The 24,492-nt window shown below is 35.7% G+C and overlaps 1 protein-coding gene across 1 annotated transcript in view; it reads left to right on the top strand.

The window, feature by feature from the left end:
* The window catches only part of si:dkey-225n22.4 (collagen alpha-1(XXI) chain), a 57,193-nt gene that overhangs the window by 21,708 nt on the left and 10,993 nt on the right, over positions 1-24,492 (top strand). Inside the window, exons 8-18 of the mRNA XM_026914437.3 lie at positions 85-96; positions 186-275; positions 377-421; positions 526-579; positions 1,018-1,071; positions 1,217-1,270; positions 1,721-1,774; positions 3,063-3,116; positions 17,139-17,192; positions 23,240-23,284; positions 23,564-23,617. Of these exons, the coding sequence (XP_026770238.3) occupies positions 85-96; positions 186-275; positions 377-421; positions 526-579; positions 1,018-1,071; positions 1,217-1,270; positions 1,721-1,774; positions 3,063-3,116; positions 17,139-17,192; positions 23,240-23,284; positions 23,564-23,617 (570 nt within the window). The remainder of the gene's footprint in view (positions 1-84; positions 97-185; positions 276-376; positions 422-525; positions 580-1,017; positions 1,072-1,216; positions 1,271-1,720; positions 1,775-3,062; positions 3,117-17,138; positions 17,193-23,239; positions 23,285-23,563; positions 23,618-24,492) is intronic.

The following is a 24,492-nucleotide window of genomic DNA, read 5'->3' on the forward strand; positions in this document are numbered from 1 at the left end:
ATAATTTGGTCACACATTTGGACTTTTGTTGATAATTGTGGCACATCTAAATTGTTTTCTTTTCTTCATTTTCCACATCTATAGGATGATGACAGGGTAAGATTTTTTTTTTCTATTAGTGTCCCATGTGAACAATTTCTGTGAGTGGATTTGCACCTAGCTGCAGTTTTCCCTTCTTCCCTCAGTGTCCCACAAATCGAGAGGCACCTGAAGAAAAGGAGGAGTGTGACTGCAGTCAGGGGAACCCTGGACCACCCGGACCACCTGGGCCAAAGGTCAGCATTGCCTAGCTTTAGTTTTAGTAAACAAACATGAATACATTATGAACGCTAATGTGTGTAAACAGGATGTGTAATGCTTAATAATTCCTCTGCAGGGTGAAAAAGGAGAAAATGGACTTCCTGGTCGTGACGGTAAGCCTGTGAGTACTCTCTGTTGGTTTTATTGCATTCAGAAAGAACAAAGTATATTGTGACATCAAACTACAGTAATGTCTATTTGACTTTTGAAAATATTGTTCCAAAGGGCATCAGAGGTGAGCGAGGAATGCCTGGAGAGCCAGGTAAATTGGGGCAAAAGGTAAGATTTCAATGCTATGTAACATCTTTCTAACTTTTTTTTACAGTATGTGGTAAAGTATGCCATGTTCTCCCAATGACTGGGAGTCTAAGCGAGCAAAATTGGCTGTGCCCTCTTTGGGAGGGATGGCATTATTTTCCCCCCTGCCAATCAATGCAACATTGGACAATCATAGGCGTCTGTGAACTTGTATGAAGAAGAGGGCTGATAGCATTTTCCTTCAAGTTCAGCAGGTTGAAAAGATGTTGTGGCTGGCTTCACATTTAATGGAGGAAGCATGTGCTAGCCTTCACTCTCCCTGTTTGGTAGCCATTGTGTGGTAGAGGTGAGGTAGATAGTGGGCAGGAATTGGCAAATGACCAAATTGGAAGAAAATGGGACTGAAAAAGAGTCTATGTTGTGTGCTAAACTATCTCTTTGTTACTTCTCACCTGGCAGGGTGTAGCTGGTTTTCATGGAACAAAAGGTGACTCAGGAGTAAAGGGCTCCAAAGTAAGTAGACTCAAGAGAAAAGAGCCATGGGTTAGTGTGATAAATCAATGTTACAGAAAGCAAGGGCTTAAAAAGCAAGTGGACCTTGTGTGTGAATGCTATTTTTCTGCTTCCAGTGTGTGACACCTCACCTTTTTTTGTACAGGGTGAGAAGGGACAGCAAGGGCTGCCTGGAAAACAAGGAGCACCAGGACCCAAGGTGAGCTCTTGCTCAGAACCTTGAAACGTGGTACTTTTGCCATCTTTATTGCCATTCTGGTCTGAACTTAAGGGAAACGTTCTGTGGAACGTTAAGTTCAGACAAGAATGGCAGGAAAGAGCAGAACTTCTGTCCCCTTTCAAAAAACATGGAGAGGAAATGTGTGTTTTGCTTTCATGTGTGGTATATTCCAAAAAAAAAATGGGTAGTGGGAGTGATGGCAGAAAAAAGAACACTTTGGCACACTTTATATGCTATATGCGAGTTACAGTTGCTCTTTATTCTAACCATGTCATTGCCAGAAAGGCCTGGAAATAATTCAGCAGCAATGTACTGTCTCTCAGCTCTCAATTTTTGACAAAACAACCCCCCCACCCCACAAAAAAAACAAAACAAAAAACCTTCAAACATGTTTACACAATGAACTAAAAAAAAACATCTTGTCTACAGCGACCTCAGGGTGACAAAGGTGAACAAGGACCCCCTGGTGAGCCTGGGCCAAAGGTAAGCATGGATGTTTTATTCACAAATATAACACAATTATAACACAACTGACTTGTTATCGTTCTGTGGCAGACATGTGACCAGAAGTGGTAGAAGTAGACCAATTTTGTACCTGAGTAAAAGTGCTAAGTCTTGTGAAAAAAAAAAATTCTCAAGTTAAAGAATAAAAATAATTGCTTAAATTTATTTGAAGTACAAGAATAAGGAAAGCAAATAAAGAATCACAAATGAGAAGGAAGTTAAACATCGATTTTGGAGAACAGTAACTAAAGAAACTGACAGCTGTATGTGCAATCTCTCAAAAGTTAGCTAGCCTGATAATAATTCTGACATTACAACCTCGCTTACATGCTAGTAATAAGCAGTCACAATACAAATGGGATTTAAATGTACAAAATACAGATCACAACCTACATAACAACACCACATGTAGATCATAGAGTTTGGAAATGTACTGAGTAAAAGTTAATAGAAAAAATAATTGAAAAGAAATATAGATTCTTGAAAACCATACTAAAATACACATATGTAAATTTTGTAACAGTACAACTGTATCTTCCTTAAAAACTTGTAATAATATTGGTATGTTTGTAAAGGACATAAACTAGGATATGTATATCATGAAGAATCAAAATTCTAAAAGCATAAAATACAGAATTTTAAACTACTTTGTTTAGAATTACAGAAATTAGGATGAGCTTTGTATAAAATACATTTAAAATGCTTGTATCAAACACTTTCAAACTTTGTATAAATTACTAATATATACTTGAAATACTGACAAAAATATATAGTGTGTTAGTGATGTCTGCAGTGTTCTGCTGTCATTACACATGTACTAGTGTATATATACCAGCTGCTATAAACAACAGTGTGTTCACTGTATAACCAAAAACGTCTACACATGGCTCAGGCTAGATCGTGCCAGTTAAAGCAAGCCTCTGTCAGCTGCATATTTAAAGCACATTTCTTATGTTCATTAACATGTTTCACTGTGTTTATTACTCATCACAATACCCACAAATGTTTTCACACTTTCCAGACTCTTGGAAAATAAAGAGCTGAATAACCTAGACTGTGTGTGTGTGTTGATTTGGACTCAAGGTGTATATGTGGGAGAAAGTAATGTAGAAGAATTCCAAACCCATCCTACTCCCCTTCCTCCTGGCTAGCTTAGTATCCTAAGGGCAAGGAGAATAATCTATGTAATTGTGCTTCATATGGCTCATTTAAGAGTAAGTTGTTATTGCCTTTGCATATCTCAGTTTTTTCCATTTCCCACACACAGGGGGAACCGGGCCTCCCTGGCAGTGAAGGACCAGCTGGCACAGTTGGACCAAAGGTCAGTTTGTTTTAAAAGGAGTTAAAATTAAAATGACAGAACAGCATGTGTTGATAAAAGTGTGAACTTTGTCAGTGTGATACGGGAATGATGATCGTAGACAAGATTTTGTGGAGACTCGTGTTTAACATGAATCAGTTTGGGACTCCTGGGATAGTAATTTCACAGTCATTAGCATCAAACAAGGCTCACTGCAGTTTAACACAGATTTACTGTGTGGGTGCAGTTCTGGTCTAATAAAATGTCTACCCAAGTTTAGGATGTATTTTTCTTACTAAATGACTACAGCTGTAAAATTAGCCTCATCTGAGGGTTGCATCCATGTGTAAAATGGGCACAAGACCTTTTAGGTCCATCTGTAGTGCATGCATTGTGGTCTTGATTTGATTTCATAACTTCTTGGTCGTTCGGTCGTGCATTAAGAAGTGTTACTTGAGTTATTTAAGTGCTCTTCCTGTCATTAAAGCGATAGAGAGATGGGGTATATAACCTGAGGGAGAACCCATCTCCGGGTGTGGGTAGAAAGGTGAAACAGCAATAACTCTCATTTTGTGTTAGTTAATACTGAAAAGCACATGTTTGACACTGCTGTTAGAACATAATCATACTCAGCAGACCAATATTTTAACTTATAGTAGGAAAACATTATACATCTGACCACACAATTTCTCTAATTTAAGCCGTTCATAAAGATTAACTGATAAATTGTTCACAGACATGTCTGCTTATGAAACAATGTCTTATCACCATACTGTAATGAAGAGTGTGCATATTACCACATACTCACTCTGGATGCTTTTTCTAGCTTTTATTTTTAACTTTTATTATTATTTGTATTCTACATCTACGTCTATGGTCAATTAACTGTTATACTGCTGGACTATATACAATGCGCTCTCTCCAGTCTAGCTCAATTAGGCCAGCTTTCTAAACTTGCAAATCATCAGTCTTTTTTGTAACACTCCATGGATACACAAAAACAATAAATAAAATGCATTTGCCTTGTTATAGTTTCAGGGAACGTTACATTCACTAATGAAGTGCAGGATCAAAGTGGATTGTCCACGATAGAACCTTTTTTTACTTGTTTACATGTTTGAATGTACCCCATTAAGATAACGGTAAGGCAAAAAAGTGATTTTATATACTAGAAAAGGTCAAGATGTTTCCTCTGTAGATTCTTAAGTGAGATTAGATCAGTGGTGTCCAATCTTATCCACAAAGGGCCAGTGTGGGTGCAGGTTTTCATTCCAATCAAGCAGGAGACACACCTGATTCCACCTGTTTAATCAGATGATTTTGGCTTTCAATAGACTCAGGTGTGGCTTCTGCTTGGTTGGAATGAAAACCTGCACCCACACTCGCCCTTTCCGGATAAGATTGGACACCCCTGGATTAGATAATTTAACATATAAATATTCAGATTCAATTCAGTTCAAAACCACACTGTCTTAGAATGTAAAACTACCATTTTTCATTTAAAAAAACTTTTCACTAAAGTATTTTTTATTACTATTTTATTACTATGATTGTTATTGTCATGGTGGCAGATACAGATGCAAGTGCAAGGTAAGACAGCTTTATTAGAAAAGCTTAACAACAATACCAAATCGATAGGCAAAATCATACACAGGAAAAAGGTTAGGGTTAAGCAATGAGCAAACAACTTGGACTAAGGAAAATTATAATCATGAAAACAAGAAACAAGATCAAAAACCAGGTAGACTTTAACAGAATGCAAGGCTTGGTAATGACAGGTATAAAAACACATATGAGCATATACTTTGCAGTCAGTGAGTGGAAACAAGACTCACAGTTATTACTACTTAGAAAAGAAAGAAAACCTTGTATAGAAAATTAGGATTGCAGGCAGCATGCTGTTATGATTTCTATTTTCTTACTGAAAAAGTCTGAAAAATCATTGGTCTGGGGGAATTTAAAATTCATAAATATCATAAATAGCCTATTTATTTGTTAATTTATATAATCAGTTAAAAAAGAATCAAATATCTTAGATATCAAAGTTCTTATATATGTTGTATTTCTATTAAGCTCTACGAAGTTACTGGCTGAGAAAAGGGACTTCTTATAGTTCTTGAAGTTGGGTGAAGGATGCAAATTTGTTGCCTTAAAAAAAGTTCAAAATTAATCAAATTCTGTCCCTATTTAAACTGGTCTTTTAAATCCAGCGTGTTATAATATTTATCCTACATAAGCTTCTGTTAGGGTGAGAATGGATATTTTGTATGAAAATTAAAATGAACATGACATCCTATCAGGCAAATAGGTGGAAAAGGTAAAGATATAAGCTCTAATCCCACTCCCTCCCAACATAAACCTTTATATAATTTTTATACTGTATGACATGAGTCATATGAACTGTTACAAATTTGAGCATTACAGCATTACAATTAATACATTTGTTTTTTGTTTGTTTGCTTTTTCATTGCCAATATTTGGTGGGTGGGCAGCCATGACTATGCAGAAAGATGATGATATATACACCGTCCTGTATGCTGTAGAATTGTCCATTGTGAAATACATGATAGTTGAGTAATAGATTTGTTGTGGTAACTAAACATCAAATGGAACTACTAAGTGGAACTACTACGAAAATATGTGAAATAGGGTTCTCTACAGTATTTGACAATATGGGAAATGCAGCAGACACACAGTTTTATGACTAATGAGCTTGCAAACACTGCATTGGCTACTGACTCAGAATCAACACAAGTAATGCAGTCCGTGTAGTCTGTGAGAATAAGTTACATCATGAACATCAACTTTCTAACGTAATTATGGTTAATAATTCAATATATGGTTGAAAGAGTTACTCTTACCACCATAAAGTTGATTAGTTCCTTATATCAGCATGGCCCTGAGTCTTTTATTCCTACTGTACCAAAGCAATTTGCCAACAGTTACAATTTATATTAATTAGTAAATTAGATACTGGACTTTTTAATCATTTATAGTTACATTTAATGTTGCAGAACAACCATAAGACAAGTTTGTTCCTATACTTATAGTATAGCAGCTATAGACTTTCCTCAACAGTCTTTTCTTCTCTCTCTTAAAATTAATAAAAAAACAAAACAAAACAAACAAACAAAAAAACACATCTTGTCATGCTACTGAGAAACTAGAAAACACAAGGTTCCCTGTCTTGAAGACCATTAGCGCTGACACTGGAGACTCATTCCATAAATGTTAAATAAATGTCTCTTCACCATATTGCTTCACCATATCAATGATATTATGTTTTTATTATGTTAACACATTTTTAAATCATTTAAATTTATTATTAACCTTAGTTTATGTGGAAAGTCTGCTATACAAGTCTCTGCGAATGAGTTGTTACTATAGAATCGATAGCATATTAGAATGAGCTGGCACAACTGTCAGAGCTGCTGTTATAGAAAATTATTCTGACCTTCTGACCAATCAGACTAAAGAATTCAACAGTACTGTTTGATAAAACTGTGTATTAAATAATGACATGGTTATATGACATGATTTTTAGAAAATGTTTAATCAGGAATCCTATATAAACATCTTTTTCTGACATTTCTGCCTCTGTAACTAACACCCATGTAGTTAAGTACTGTACTTAAATTTCTTATGTGTTCTTTGATTGGCACTGATGATTTACCTACACCCACAGAAGCTCCATTTATACAAAAATATTTTTTTAATGCAAAAAGCATGGGTTTTCCCGACCAGACAAGGGATGTATATCTGGCTGTATGCATACAGTAGTACTAATGTAATGTGCATGTGTTTGCTCATGCAGTACATATGGATTATGGTGCTGAATGAGACCTATATTTACCACAGGGAATTTGGGAATTGATGGTTCATTGCATTTGTCAGAAAGGTACATGGCTGCCATCCAGTACTCACTTCAAATTAGGATCAATTTCCTGCTAAACTTAAAGCACATTGTACTGTGGGTTTGGTATGTAATGTGTGTGGATGTGGGTGTTGATGTATGTGTTTTAACATGAAATTTAGAAAGTTGGAGCATGATGAAACATTACATATGCAACCCAGTTTCTTTAATTCACGTCCGGATTTTACAAATAAAGCAGTGATAAAATTTAAGTTCTCCTCATTCTTAGTGACATAGTGTCAGGTACGAGGAAAGATGCAATCTTTAACCAATTGTTTTCAACTCAAGGCTATGTCTGTGACAGGTCTGAAGCTGTTTGTGCAGTTGCTATCCGGGTATTTTAATTTAACACTATACATAATTAGGAAGCACCTTTTAGAGTGCAACATAATATCAATATTAACAAGAAATCAGTTAAGGAACTCACTTACTATACAGTATGTGAGCAATTAAGTGTCTTTTATTTCCTTCGGAGGCATTATACTGTGCGTCGGTTGTTCAGAGTCTTGTTATATAATAACAGCAGTAAATACGCTGTGAATACCAATTGCACTCTTATGAGGTTTCTTAAAACTGAAGTTTTTATGCTTCACTCACACAGTCTTGCTTTGAGCACCATATATTTAATCTTTATACCTGTCTTCATACCTCTGCCCTCTGTCCCTCTCTTTATCTCTTTATCCTGTACCCTCATTTCATACCTCACTATCGTTATATCTCTCATCTTTCCGCCCTCTTAATACGTAGTATGTTTCACTCTCCCTAATCTCCATTATCCTTCTGTCTTGCTCTCTTTTCACAACATTAGTAAAAAAGAGAAAGATTGAGAGAATATTTTGTTACATTTCCTTGCTTTAAATCCTTGCTTTAATCTCTTTAAAGCTAAACTTCTCTCCAACTTTTCGCTATCTCTCTTTTACAAAGTTGCACAGTTGCTTTAAGGTATTAATTCTTATTTTCAGTGGAGTTACCTTCTCGCAAAATGTGTCGCTTTGTTTTGAAATCTGAAAAAAAACCTTTTCTCTAACTGGCTAAATGTACCAACTTGGTTACACTTGGCGTATATTCCTATCATTATGTGGACATTTTGTTATGAAACTGACAGAATGATGCAAGTCCAAGTTGTCTGCTTTTCTAATAATAATAATAATAATAATAATAATAATGTAGCAGAGAAACATGAGGCAAGAAAATAGTTCCATAATCAGCAAACAGTCATAAACTAAACAAGACTAAATCAGTAATCATAAAGCAGGCTATGGTCCAAAACACTAATTAAGACAGGCAGATAACAATGACTTGGAATAATCACAGACACACTGCTGGAGCAAAACTTTGCAAAGTAACAATGAGAGTCCCAGTTATTTAAAGGGCGTAGTCTGATTGCAAACAGGTGAGTTCCATCAGTAATCAGGTGAGTGGGGATAGGAGCCTGGCTGGAAGCTTGGCTGGAGCTTGGCTGGAGCTGAGGCTCATTGGCATAGTAGTCTCCAACTAGTCTCCGACTCCAACTAGTTCCATACATGGACTTGACACGTTTACATAAATAGATAAATACTTGCACACACATGTAATAGGAATATAAGACATACGGTACATGCTTAAAGGAATCAATATTAGTGAGGTTTAAATGAAAACTTCTACACATCAGTGGAAGAACCTCATGTAGTTAAAGCTAAAGTTTTAATTGCCTTTAATTAAAAGACAGAACTTGCAGATAAATGTGTTTAAATTGGTGGGGACATGAATGAAATGTAATTACGGTATAGCACTAATCTGCGTGCAGTTTCGCAAACATGAGATTCTTGCTATAGCATATTTTGTTACATTTTAAATCTTTACTTTGGGCAAAAGCTCGTAATAAGTTATAAATTTATGATGGTAAGATTTAGACCCCAGTTCACATGGACATGGATATAAACCATCCTGCATGGTTATGAGTTCAAAAAAAATTGATGTAACTGTTTACTTTTTTCATCATTATCACTTAACATCAAAGAAGGTGCTTCTTTCCTGCTTTGTTATAATCTTTGTTAAAGTATTTTTTATTAATGGTTCCTTTTCTTTAAAAGTTTTATTTGTATTCTCGGCTTTCACTTTCTATTTTGATTCCACCAATATTTATGGCTATGTATTAGCTCATATTTTCTTTTCAGAGAACCTTTTTTTAATATATGCAAACATATATGGTCACTGGAGTGAATTTCATATATATTTTAGTTATATTTGAAATTATATTTGTAACAGAAAGTAATTTTATATTAATTTACCCCACATGATCAATTAAATTGTTTTGTTTGTGTGGGATGAGGGATCAACTTTCAATTTTCAGGACTGTGCTGTAAAATCTGGGACAGTTTAAAGGAGTTAAAGTTAAGGAACACTCTGGCATAAATCAAGTTTTCAGCAGTATTCTGTGGCACACTATTGCATCTCTTTTTTTTTTCTTTTTTTTTGGTTAGAATTCAAGATTTTGTATTGCTGTGCTTGTGTCCATGTTCTCTAACTACAGAACAGTGCATGCATTATGCAAACACGTCATACATGTCATGTCTTTCTTCCGCTTAAGCTAGTGAGCCATTCGTTCATTTATACATTCATTTATTCAGTAAGCTCTTTATCTTGGTTTAGGATTGTGGCAGATCCAGAGCCTATCCTGGGAACACTGGGCTTGAACATATCATGGGTGGGATGCTATGCACACACATACATTCACACCTAGGGGCAATTTAGTGTAGCCAATTTACCTACTGGCATTTGGTTTTTGGAAAGTGGGAGGAAGCTTTAGAACCTGGTGGAAACCAGCGTAGTCACAGGGCGACCATGTGAACCTCCGTGCAGATACTAACCATTGATCCCTGGACCCAGGAACTGTGAGATGGCAACATTATATATAAAACATGGCACCAGCTAGCAAAAAATATAATTATACAGTCTTCCCCCAAATCACTTGTAGTTCTTCAGAGTTACTGGAACCTTTAAGGTATGTCATCAGGAGAGGTTCCCCCAGTACTGAAATAAGAAATCTCACTTTAGAGATTACTGATTAACATCTCATACCTCTATTGTAAACATGAAACACATGTATTAGGTTTTTCTTTTTTATTTTTAAGTGGAGTTTTTTTTTTCACTTCATTGAGTCACTGTATCCTTGACTTGATTTCAGAATGCAGTCATAACAAAAAAACCCACTTTTGTTGCAAAATTGTGCTGTGGCATAGTTTATTTCATTGGAGCTTCTAATAGAGAGAAATAAAAGTAGTAGATCAGATAACCTCGAGTTGTGAATGCTGGGTGGACACCTTCCTTTTTAGGAATTGTGGGACAATTAAAAGGCCATAAAACCGCAGAATCTGCATGTAAAACAGAGGCGTTAGATAACTAGGCCATTTTAGACTATTTTGCTTTCATGTGGAGGTTTTATAGCCGAGGAGTAATGCAGGCCCAGCACACACACTCACACACACACACACACACACACAAGCAATACAGGACTGTAAAAACATTCATCATCTCCCCCACACTCACAACATGTAAATGACTGAAATGCATAAACATACATAAAACACATCCATAAATGCTATTTTCACATCCTTCCTTTTCACGCTTGCACAAATTATTTAAAATTCAGCCTTGAGAAACACATTAAAGTCACATAAATTTACATCAAGTGCAAAGTCAGACACCAAATGTACACAACGTGTCTGGCTAGTAAATTCCTCGGACAGTTCAGATTAATCTTGTTATAAACACAAGACAGTCAAAACAGGGAAATTGCACACACTGATACAATTACATTGTTATGGATGCTCTTGGCTCAGCATTTTCTTTTTCTGCTTTAATCTCAAATAGACCACTATAAAGCATTTTAGTTGTATCCATTTGTCATTTTGCACCTGAGTTAATAATCCTGTAAAACTAAGATTGTAACCGCTTTACTGGTGTAAAACAACAGATTACTTGCCTTTGAATATTTTAAAAGAGCCAAGCAGAGACGGCAATGGACCGCACAATTCTTTTTCTCCTCTTGCCAATTCAGCATACAAAACAGCACTGTTTGAAATTTAGAGCACTGTGGCACCACACAGATGATTTCAAACACTCATATCTCATGCCTTTATATAGTATAAGTTTTTTTTAATGTGACAAAAAATGAATTAGCCACAAAATGGCTTTAAATTATGAAAAGGGATGCACTAATTAATTTTCTTCCTGATTCCTGATAATGATCTGATATTGACATGCTCAAAATAAACTATGTGGAGTTATATGGACAAAAGTAGGCTTTGTCAGGTCTTTTGTGTAAAATTCCAGCATTTTAGGCCAGTATCATCCCAATACTCATACTATCACACCATTGCCTGCCTATAATAGAACAAATACCATTTGTGTTGTACATAATGTGTTCTATGTATTTTAACAGCTGGATACAGAAATGCACATTTGACTCGTAGGATTTTAAACCTAAATTGAATGCATTAAAATAATTTAAATCACAGCACTGTTCTCAATATTCAATTCTGAGTGGTTAGTAGGTGTTGATTAACTTTTATAATAGCTCAGCTCTGACATTAGTGCAGCTACAATCACAGGTTTATATTAATACACTCTTTCTAATAAGTTATCATTTTGATAGTAATGCATACTCTTAAGGGAATAGTATGGTGAACTCTTCACATAATATAAACCTAATAATAAATAGATTAAAGCATGTTTTTATTTAACAAAGAAAAATGTTTAATCATTGATATGGTGAAGTAAGCTAACAGCCATTTTTGGAAGGAGCCTCCAGTGTCAGCACTTTGTAACACTCAGAAGTAAAGCTTTCTGCAATGAGAAAATCAAACAGCAGAGTTTGACTTCTTGCGAGTTCTCGGTAAGAAGCTGCAGATATTTTTGTTATCTTATTAACTTCAAGAGAAAGTGAGGGAACGACTATTATTGGCTGCTGTAATGTAAGTGATAACAGGAACTAACTACTTTTATAATCATTCCACAACATTACATGTAACTAATATATATATATATATATATATATATATATATATATATATATATATATATTAGTTACATGTAATGTTGTTTTAGTAGGCAGATTGTTTTAGTATATGAGGAAAAAAAACACCTGTAGTTATTGGAAAATAATCAGCTTTGGTGTGGTAACAGTAACTCTGTTGCATCATCAACACATCAGGCTGCATCATAGCACCCCACTACTGGTTATTTTCCTATAACAGCAAGCCCCATCATGTTTTATTTCTTAGTTGTAACATAGCTTTTATTATTCAGGTATTTTTCTGATTCCGGAAATTGCAGTCCACACAGATCTCCAACTGATAGCTCTTGCTGGACAAATTTTAAATCTATATAGTAAACCTCTGCATACAGAATTGTATATTATCAACCTCCATAACTATTGCTAATGCTTAGACAGTGATACAAATGCAGTAGTCAGCATGAACAATGCCTAACATGGACATGTATAGAAGATTCTAATCATTTCCATATAATTTGGGGAATGTCAAGTCTTCTTGAATTTTGCCAGATAATACCCACAGCACATAAATACTTATCATTCCTATGCAATCGAAGAGGACACAAGTATAATAGTTATGTGTGTAAGTGTGGATTTGATTGTAGTTAGTTTTGAATTGAAACCACATGGCAGAAGGTGGTTTGCTTCGTAAATCTGGCCTGGAAGGCTGAGGTGCACAGTTATATAGGCACACAGTTAACTAGGTATATTTATAATAATATTTAGATGCTTTATACACTATCCATTGAATTCTATTACATTCGATTAATATGTTGTGTTCACTGATTCAGTCTCACACCTTTGGTTTGAGGGAATAAAACAAACAATCCTATTAACCCTAACAGACAGAATAAGATACACATTGTGTGAGTGCATTCTCAGTTCTCTGAGTTATGTCTGCAACATAAACAACACGTTTTCAAGCCTGAAGAGTTTAGTAAACCAGACTACACGCTAAGACAAAATGTTCTTCAAAGGTTCGTTTTGGGTGGTTAAGGGTTTTTACGTACAAACCTTAAGGGATCTTCCAGAAGGAACATACTGTACAGACAAACAAATTTTCAGACTTCTAACATTTCATATGAAGTGTTTTATATAGACATTGCATGCAATTTTATTGATTCATTTTGAGAATGAAATAGGAGAGCTGACAGTGACTAACAAAAATCATAACACAACATACAGTAACACTTTATATGAATACTCCAAAATATGCAGACTGCCCTAAAGAGCAAAGCCTGTTAACTGATTCTTACCAACATGCCACAAGATGATTATCTACCTTTCAAGTGCATGTTATAAAAAGTATAATTCTCTATAGAGTGTCTAAATATTACTAATGGACATTTACATTGTTATCTTCCAGATACTTTTATCCAAAGTGAAAAGTGATGCACTGAATTTACTTCATTCAAATATCTACATCCAGTAATTTCATGAACATGTTGTGTTTTAGTTTACTTAGCTTTGGTAATAATAGTGCACTATATTTTATTAACTTGGAAATGATGTATGTTTGTATTAAGTAAATTCAGTTTCTCTGTGCATCTGTGTCAGTTTTTCTGTGCATACTAAAGAGCAGACAGTGATACAAGTGCTGTAAAACAGAATATCTGCCAAATGACCAGAAGCAAGTTGCAGGAAGAACAGATGGAGCAGCAATTAAACACAGTAGTACACAGTTTTAAAAACATTACTCACAAACCATTTAATTAAAAGTACAATTACAATGATAGTGGCCTCATACCTAATATTACAGACTAAATAACAACAATAATAATTCAAAATGAATAACTAAATTACTTAAAAAGGTATTTTCATTGTAAAAGAGAACACCTCAGAGAGACAGTTAAGGCCATTGAGGCCATGTAATCATCTAATTGGTCAATACTTCTTTCAGAAGCACTTTTGGCGTGTGGATAATCTGAGCTCTTACCATTTTTAGTGCACTATTTTAAGCAGGTGCTGCTTGTTGATCAGGACCTCCTGCTCAGTGTTAATGTAGTATGGATTGCCACAGGTTGGTGTTGGCCATTCATCTGTATAGGAAATCATTTGCAGCCTAGCGCTTGAGACATTCTCTATAGACAGCTTGCATTTTAATTTAGTTCCAGCTCTCAGCACACCTGTGCCATGTAAACAAACCCCTCGGTAAATATGTCTGGTATATTAGACCAGACCAAACATTTTCTGGGTTACAGACGCTAAGGGCTGGGCTGAGAAACTCAGGTTTAGAGTGTTTGTTTAAAGGTTCAGGCCAAGCCTCACTGAGCTTTCTTTATGAAGTTGTATTATGTAGTGGAACTGGGATGCAATTATAAAACCCTGTTTGCCTGCCAAAATCAATGTTTGTCCCTATGTAATAGAAAGACACAAAAATGGTTGTAAATACACAGGAGCTGAATGCCACACCATTTGTCACTTTCAAGCCACTGCAAGCGACGTCAGCAGGACTTCAAGACTTTGTTTATTTGACATCATATTACATTTGACAGCAAAGAAAAAAAAACATGCTATCTGCAGTCTTCAGTCTGAATTTTCTATTCCCTGATTTTTTAGGCTTATAGGCAAGTTCTTGTGTTTAAATCAATGCTCTATTGGTCTTTATCCCCATCTTCTTCTTCTACACTTCTGCTTAAGAAAAAAATTGTCAACCTTGGAGACATGAACTACACACAGGTCATTTATATAATCTGAATGAGAACCCTGAAAATCGACTTAAGCTGCTGCATAACTGTCTGTGAATACAAGTAACTTTCTCCACAGAAACACTGACAAACTGAAACTTTTGGACTTAAAGTAAGTCATTGACTTTGTGTCAGTGATGATGATAAAAATTTACTAGTAAAGTCACCCTTCCTTGCTATGGGTTCAACAAAATATATCAATAACTTTACTATATTCTTAAAATGGTTACTCCCACATGATGTAAATGCACCCTGTCTTTTACTACACCATACTAGCATTTACTCATGGCGTATACTTGTACAGGCTGATAATAGAGGATAAATAAGGAAACTGGTTGCCTCCCAGCCCCTAGTTTGGCTGAACTTGAGTATTACAAAAATCTGCTTTTGTCTTATTTGTATAAAATTAAAATGAATTGAAAAGAAACTAATCGAAAGTACAGTAAGTATTTCTAAATTATAGTGTAAGAGGTCATGTCTGCACTTCACTGATTCTTTTGTTTCAGCAGAACAATCCTATTACATTTTCACAGATAAAATATACATACTGTAATCCAATTTCAGTGATAACACCACATCTGAATAAAACTTGGCTGAAATTGCTACCCGACTTTTGCATTAGATTACGTAGTCTGTATGCTCTATGTGGATGTGAGAGGAGAATACACCAGTCTATTGCAGAGCACAATGCACACTTATTTCTACTTAGGGGCAATTTAGAGTAACCAACCCACCTATTGGCATATTTTTGGAGCGCAGGAGGAAACTGGAGGAGTATAAACATTTTTATGGCAGTTCCCTTTACAGGCAGCAGAGGCTCTACAATTTACAAACTGCTGCTTTAAACAAGTTAAACTAGGACATGCCTGTTTATTCAGTACATGCATGCATGTCTGTCTGTATGTAACTCTCTATGTGTTTATGTGTGTGTGTGTGTGTGTGTGTGTGTGTGTGTGTATTTATTTACCAGCCACTGGTTCCAAAAGCTTGCCACATTTTATGTGCCTTGAGAAACCGAACAATTCTGGAGAAAACAACGTCATGGGATATCTTAATTACCAGTTTCCTTTCCAGCACAGCACTCAAACATGTCGAGTGTTTGTTAGGAAAGTGTGTATGCTTTCAAAATCCACTTGAACTTTGCTGAAATGCTTAGATAGGTTCTCTGTTGCCCGTGGAGAATTGTTCTCGATGATCTTGAAAGAACTGCAATTTCCTTCAAGAAGAGCAGGGCATCTGCACCAGTACAGACCTGGTTGTATGTTATTGTCCTGTGTGTCTGACCTGGGTTTGGTACAGCAAAATGACCAAGTTATTAGTAAGGAAAAGAAGTGCTATATATTATAGTCTAAAGAAATATATGCAGTTTTCTATATCAAGCTGTTTTTTTTTCCAGTCACTGGGTTTGCATAGTTTTTTAAACTATGCTCAGTAAAGCTAAGTTTTTAGTGGCTAATATTATACCATACAATATATTTTGGATTGAGTGCCTACTGAGTGACATCTAATTAGCTGAATCTGGAAATGCACAACCTTGATATACTTTCAAAAATTAGTATAACATGATAAATCATAATTAGTGTTCAAAGCAGGGGTCAGAGCATATGCGGACGGGGTAATCAGAGGTATATCCAAATTCATAGACCAAGTACATAGGCATAGTCAAAAGCAACGATGAACTAGAACAGGGGTACACAGAGGCAAAGTCTTGGTAACACAGAACAGGTGAACACAATCAGGCAACAACCCAAAAAGACAGGGGCCGAGACAGGACTTGAACATAAACAAAGGCACATGGCATAGTAAATTAAAGTACATGGAGAAAACCCATGCCGTGAAAGGAAGAATTTTTAGCAGTGAGAATGAAAAACTCAACAGTATACAAAACCAAAAGTGTTAATGTAGGTCTGAGTGGATTAAACATTGTGACAATATAATTTAGTCCTGATATACAGAGGAGAAAGAAAGATCCTGGTCCAGCTCATGGTATGTATGTCCCACAATGAAAGACTTGGTTTTATGCGTCCACTGAAACTTGGCATCTTGCAAAGAAACAAATGGTCTGTACTTTAAATAGCCTTGTGCTCTTGACTGTATTGTGAAAACAGAGATTTGTTTAACTGCTTGTGTGCTTATTTATTCCTTATTTATTCTTTGTAACTTCCGTATTTTTCCGTATTCCGTATTTATTCTTTGTAACTGGTTAAAGTAGGCTAGTCCACTCTTATATCCATAAAGATGAAAATATCAAGTCTTTGTTCCTACATGAGGAATTTAGCTGATTTGTGATGTGTAGTGGTGAATAGTGATGCATTTTAGTGCTGCTTGTAAAGGTCTTTACTAAAGGTTAAAATGCCTGAAACTCAGAATATATCATTTTTTTTAATATCCCTGTCTCTCTTTAAAAGGGTGATAAGGGAGATGTTGGACAGCCTGGCACAGATGGAACACGAGGTGTACCAGTAAGTCTTCTTTCTTTTTTCTGCACAAATATCAAACACACCACACCTTTTCAATTGTATACAGATAACACACACCTCATCATGTGTAACTTACTTATTACAGCTCAGGACATGAAGTTTTTTTTTTTAAATGGGTTTAAATATACTAAAATGTTTCTATTAACTGTACACAGCAGTGTATGAAGATGGAGGAGATGTGTAGCCATTGTGCAAGAATAGGTCTCTCAATAACCCAAAAACAAGTAGACCTATAAATAATGTAAACATGGACCTGTGGAAAGTTCTGGAATAGCAAGCTTGATGGCTCTAAGACATAAACAAAATATAATTGCGCACAATTAAATACAGTTCATGAAATAAATCTGTACTGAGGGGGTCTGTGGAATATATTTTACAGTTAAGAGGGTCCCTGGATAAAAACAGTTTGAGAGCCTCTACTCTAATTACTTACAATGTGGACCGAAAATGTAGATGTGTATAATAAAGAGGCATATAAGTTACACAGTTTAAAAAAAAAAAAAAAACAGGCCGAAAAACAGCAACACTGATGAATCTAATACACTTGTACTGGAGCCACACATACTGCCATGTATGTCAGTGTCACTGCTGTGTTGAGAATAATCCACAGCCCATATAATATTTGGTCAGTGGTGATTCAGTGGTGGTCCGTTTCCACTGATGGATGGGTTGGTGTTTGGCTGACACAATGCATAGTAACAAAGGCATCTACTGTATATAGTAGGTTTACCCAATAAACAAGCCAAGGAATCTATACATATTTATGGTTTCTATCTATCTATCTATCTATCTATCTATTTTTCTCCTAGCAGTCCTCATTGTCATGGTAATGATTAGGTTTCTTTTCCAGTATACAACTTCGTGGTAGTGGTTTCATAAAAGTCTGAAGCGAACCTTTGTGTTGATGCATTTCCAGCCAGAGACTCCACTTTTCCCAAACCCCAGAGCAAAATGCAAAATACATCCAAAACCCACACAGTAAACACCAACAACAAATGCCACTATGTCAACAAGCAATATCTTCCTTTCCAATCTCCACAACACTTACATGCTGGCTTTTTACTTAATGGACCTTCAAGGTCTTGGCTTGTCAAAACATCCTGTACACTTGACAAATAAGCAGTAGACTGACAGGTTTGTGTACCATTTTAGCATCACACCATGGCCATTTTCAGAAGAGGAGGCATTGAAAGTGACTATAGTTGCACAGCTGCATCCAAATGGAAAATACTGTTGTGTAAATGTGACAGTTGTACAAAGGCTGAGCTCTCTCTATGGTTAATTTGTAGCAGTGGTAGCAGCAAGTGTCTTTAAGCTTTAGTGTTCTTGATGTGGCTAGGGTAACATCTGTTATGAATTAGTGTTAGCTTTGTTGACTTCCAAGATTGAGTTCAGCACAGAGTCTCACTCAAGGGCAGACACTTTTTAATATTTAAAACCTTTCAGACAGAATCAAGCTTAAACACATTTACAGTCCTATGCAGGGCAGCAAACAAACCTCCAGCTCAGCTCACTCACACTGAAGTTCACCAGAAAATTAAACATTTACAAGACTTTTACAAGACAAGGTTTTGTCTTCATTGTCAGCCCCTCAATTTATGGACTACTGTAGTACTGTACTGTTTTTTTTATGTCTTAAAACAGTTTATGTGTATGTTATGTTTACCAATGTCATTTCTTAACCATAGCTATCCATACATTAGTCTAAAACAGGTCTTTATAAAATATTAAGGCACTTTTTTTTTTTGTTGCATATGAAATACAGTCATAGGTGTAATGAACACAAATGAGGTGGATTAGCTTTCTTTTTCCACAAGATACCTTTGGAGGAGAAACTAAAAGTAGATAGTCTAAGCACACATTGTCCAATCAAAGTACAAATTACACAGAAGGACACACAACAGAACTGAAAGTTTTTTTTTTTTTTTTTTTTTGAGAAAAAGGATTACAACTTTTCTGTTTGCCATGATTGGTATTCAGAGGAAACACGGCATGAAGCCAGTTGGGCATTACAAGCTTAAAGAAATTTAAAAAATGAGAAATCAAATGAGAATGCAGCTGTCTATGTATCTTTAATTGTGTGTGTTTGTGTGTATGCGTGTGTAATTTTTTTGCCCCATATCGTTCCTATTATGCCATTAGTGAGACCTTATGATATAATGCATTGCGTATCACACATGCACACATTTGCATACTCATTCCCACTTAGTTTTATTATTAAGGTTTTGAAAGATATTAAATTTTACACCCATATGTGTTTATTGAACATCCCATTACAGATTTAGTCCCCACTGCTGTTATAATATCCTCCACGGAACACAGTCAGTGTTCCGGTTCATCCCAGAGGTGTTTAGAGGGGTTGAGGTCAGGGCTCTGTGCAGGCCACTCCAGTTCTTCCACACCAACCTTGGCGAACCCTGTGTTCAAGGACATCACTTTGTGTACAGTGGCATTGTCATGCTGGAACATGTTTGGGCCTTTCTATAATCATATACATAACTCAGTGTCTTGGTAATTACACCGTATAATAATATTTTTATTGCTATGCCATATGCTGTACACTCCAGATATGGTGTGTTTCATTCCTCTCATGTAATTTAATTCCTGACCTTAAACTCCCTCTCACTATCACACTTCTGCAGAGTGCTACCTCTCAGTATCATTCCCCCTAGCGATCTCTTTAGTCTCACTATTTGATCCTTCTCATTTGGAGGAGGCTTTAAGAGGAATTCTCACACTTCTTTCACCAGAAAATGACTCATTAAGTGAGATGTTAAATGTGGGAGGCATCACTTCAAAGTGACACATCTGCTCTCATCCCCTTGTTCCTCTTCTCATTTCTGAGGGCTCGATGAGCAAACAGAACTCTTGATGTTTCCTCCCTACTACTGTATGTCTCTTGATCTGTTATGCTTAATTAACCTGGAGCTAGAAACTTTGCTGCGGGCAGAGAGGGCCCGTGTATCCTATTGCATTTTGCCATATGTATCTAAAAGGATCATGATTCTGTGTTTTTGAGAAACATTTTATGAGGGATCACTATAGACAGCAGGTGCTGAAAATATGTAAAGGTTGGGCCCACTTTATTTTAGGCAACCTTAAGAATTATGTGTTTAATTAATTATCTGAGGGTTTAAGTACAATGTGATTCTTTGGTGCAAATGAACAAATTATTACAACTACAGGCATTAGACGCATGTAGTTAGTTTTAAGTGCTTAATAAAAAATAATGAGCTGAGAATAAAACAGTTTGAATTCCTAATTGTGAGTAGATTTCATTAAGAATTTCTTCATCAGGATATATACTTTTATTGCTTTTCAAAAGTAAATTCGTTCTGCATTAGTCTTCTTAGTCAAATATTACTATGTGTGTTGAAAGGATGTTCTTAATACAGGCTTTTGGTACAAGTCTACTGTACCCACATGAGTTTTTCCACTGAAACATAGGTGAGTTTTGGGCATAAACTGGTTTTGGGAGGTGAAATCTTTAGAGTATTTATGTGAGACTATCCGCAGCAACATTAAATCAGACACAAGTGCAATAAGCTCCAAGAAGAAGTGCATCAGAATGAATTGGGCAGGTCCTGAGGACTAGAGGAGCCACAGCAGTAGACATGTGTCAGGATCAAGCACCAGCATTACATTTACATTTGTTCATTTGGCTGATGCTTTTATCCAAAGTGACTTACAATTGAAACAGGATAGAACTAAGCAGTTGAGGGTAAAAGGGCCTTGTTTAAGGTTAAAAAAAAAACAAACAAAAAAAACAATAGTGACAGACAATGCTGGGATTTGAACTCATGATCTTCCAATTAGTAGCCCTTTAACCCAATGCCTTAAGCACTGAGCTACCAAAGTAGTTAAGTGGCTATTTGAACATCATATCAGAAAGCAGGAGTGCACATAGCAAACGAGAGAGAATGAATCAATGAATGAATAAATGAATGAATGGATTCTTCATACTTATTCTACAGCATAACTATATTGTAGGGATTTAATAGAAAATGCTAGTTTTCTGATACATAATTTGAAGATCAGGGTCATTACAGGTGCGAATATCTCAGAAGTCCATTAAATCAGTGTATTATTGCAATGTCACCATCAAAGTCCACCAGATTCAACCATGAAACATACGTAGGATTTTGTACAAGTCACTTTTAAGCCATGGGCTATCAACCAACAAGAAAAAACAAAAATACCTTTACAAACTATTAAAAACCATTACAAAACCAACAGGAATCTATAGGCATATGCTGGTTTCATTTTTTTTTTTTCATTTAGATTACTATATTTGTACTAGTATGAAGAACCAAACTATGCAATACAAGTGTCAGTTGAAATCAAGTCAAGTAGATTTTTATTGTTATCTCATTCATACAGTGGAAGAAAATGTCATTTTTGTTCCAGGGCCATGGGGCAACACAGCACAAAGAAAACATCATATTAGACTGTCAAAACAGTGCAGTACAACACAATAAATACTTAGAACAGAACAATACAATATATACTGATAGTATGCAGTACAAACTACAAAGGACAACAGGAACATTAAACTACAAAGGACAACAGGAACATCTTGAGCATATATGAGTAGCAGTAAAAACTGTGCAGTATTTATTTAGCAGCAAGTAACTGAACTGTGCAACGATTAGACTGTAAACTGTCTTAGTAGCAGCAAACATCTGTAAGGACAAGAGCACAGTCCAGAAGATAACACTGTGCTATAAAGTGTAAATAGTGCGGCTGATTTATATGCCATGTTCAGTTCAGTTCAGTCAGGCGTTGGCAGCAGGGTGTTCAGGAGCCTGACAGCCTCAAGGAAGACGCTGTTACAGAGTTTGTCAGCAGTGATCCAGATGACAGGAGGGTAAAAGAGTCTGTAGGAAAGGTGCAAGGGGTCATCCACAATGCTGATGTCTTTTTTTGGCTAACGTGATATTGCTAAATGTCCTTGATGGAGTGATGTGCTCAGTTAGAGCTAGCTACTATAGGGTCTTGCATTAAGAAACATGTAACAGGGTTGAGGATGTTTGAGTGCAAATACTCAGGTTTCATACTTAATTTTAAAAAAGTGCCTGTTCAAGTGTTTAATGCCTACTTTCAGATTACTTCATGATAGATGATAACTATCTTAGCCCTTGTGTTATGCCACACTGATAGTCTATCTTCTACAAGGGCAACCTACACACTGTACAAACTGTAAGATCTGGCCAAACACTTCAGCTGGATACTGTCAATTCCAGAACCCCAGAATTATGCCACAGAATTAAGCATAACGTAATTAATCAAAATTTAAAATCTTTACTTTAACGAATATCATTCTCCTAAGGCCCCTGTATTTTTTTCTCAAAAAGTAATGGGGAAATGAATAACATTCTTAAAGAATATATAATACTTAAAAATATATATAAAAAATCAGAAAAGAAACATACTTAATTATAAATTATATTGTATGTTTGGTAAAATGGTTAAAATAGAACTATGGATCATCCGTATGCGTTTAAATCCAAAAATGTTACTAATTGCATTTATTATTCAATTTACATATGAATATTTGTTCATGTCCATGAACTATGTAATTCTGGAGTTGAGTGTATAGTTATGATGCAGCAGACATTCTTCTATCGACACTCTACCTGATTGCTATTCCATGTGTGTTATTGTATCATCAGCACTTTGTTCTAAAAGAAACAGATGAGGTGGGAAGTTTCCTAAATGAGGCCAGATGAACAATTAAGAGATCCTCTTTCACATATATGTATTACATATATTTGTCTCTGTAATTGTCATTTTTTCTTGGCAAGCTTCCAGTTGTCTAATAACTTAACCAGAATGTAGAATTAATTTAGTGTCATTAATGGTAATGAAGTGGAATGACAATGAATGAAATAACGGAAACTAGAGAAGAGGATTGTGATTAATGACAGGGCCATCATGGGGCCTGTTCTTCACAGTATGCATCATCAGATCTGTCAGTCAAAATACTAGCATGTAACAGCAGTAAGTGGGATTTGCTCTGTGGTTCTCAGGGTATTCGTGGACTTCCCGGGGAGGCGGGGCCAACTGGACCTCAGGTACAACCGTTTGCAGCTCATGCCACTCACAATATTCTTATCTTTACTAGCTTCATGTAAATAGACCATATGCAAGCATACTATATACTTGAAAAGCATGTACTTTGCTACCATTAAGCACTGGTTATTGATTTTTTATTATTGTTATTATTTTTTTTAGCATTTTTCTAGACACAAAATGGTGCATTAAAGTGATGGTGTGAGTCCACACAATCCCTGTTGTTGTTGTCACAATGGTATCACATTGTTATTGATCTTAGCTTTGTGTCTGGAGCTTAGGGGGCTAGAGGATCACCTGGACAGAAAGGATCTGCTGGGCCTAAAGGACCTCCAGTAAGTGAACATCTCTTTTGAGTACTGCAGCTTCTCATCTTTATCTGATCCTCTGTTTGGAACCACTGACCCATGTGTTTAAAAAAAAAAAAAAAAGAAAAGAAAAGAAAAAAATCAGGTTCACATTCATTCCAGTCAGCTTAAAACCTGTTTCTTAGAGCAACTACAATGGAACAAGACAAAGAAAGCCGATTTGTACACAGCCAAAGCAAAATTTGTAACAGAAACCTTAAAACAACAATAGTGATTTGATTTCTAAAACAAAAGTAAAATAACTAGATTAAAAAAAAAAAAGAGTGACCTCTATTGGCCACTATAGAATATTACAATGTTTAATGATTATGCAAAGAATTTAACTGATTTCATTGCTGCCATCTTGTGGTATTAGATTAAAAAAAAACAAAACAAAAAAACCTTAGTTAAATTGTAGTAGGTGAATGATTATTTAACGGCAGGTTTATTTTAACTGAATTTGGATGAAAATCACTCTTGTACACAAAATATGCTTATAATTAGCGTAAGAAAAAAAGATGCAAAAAATAAATTGAAAGTAATAGAAAAGAACAGATTATGAAGATAATTTCTAATTAAACCATTTGGAATTAAACCAAATGCCTAGCTGATTAATCATTTATGTCTTGGCCTACAGTATAAAGAAGGATGAACTATTAAAGTTAGATAAAGTATTTTCTGGTATAATGTACTGCCTGTGCTGTATCCTCATTATAGCTGGCCAGGCCACTTTCAGGTGCGTAGCTGACAGTAATGACTATAGAAATAGTCACCAGTAATAAATCCAAGAACAAAATCCAGAGCTTTTGTTGTGGAAGCAGAAGCCATAATTAATGGTTAAGCCTAAGTTCATTAATAACAGT

The sequence above is a fragment of the Pangasianodon hypophthalmus genome, chromosome 1, assembly GCF_027358585.1.
Source record: "Pangasianodon hypophthalmus isolate fPanHyp1 chromosome 1, fPanHyp1.pri, whole genome shotgun sequence".
NCBI classification, from domain to species: Eukaryota; Metazoa; Chordata; class Actinopteri; order Siluriformes; family Pangasiidae; genus Pangasianodon; species Pangasianodon hypophthalmus.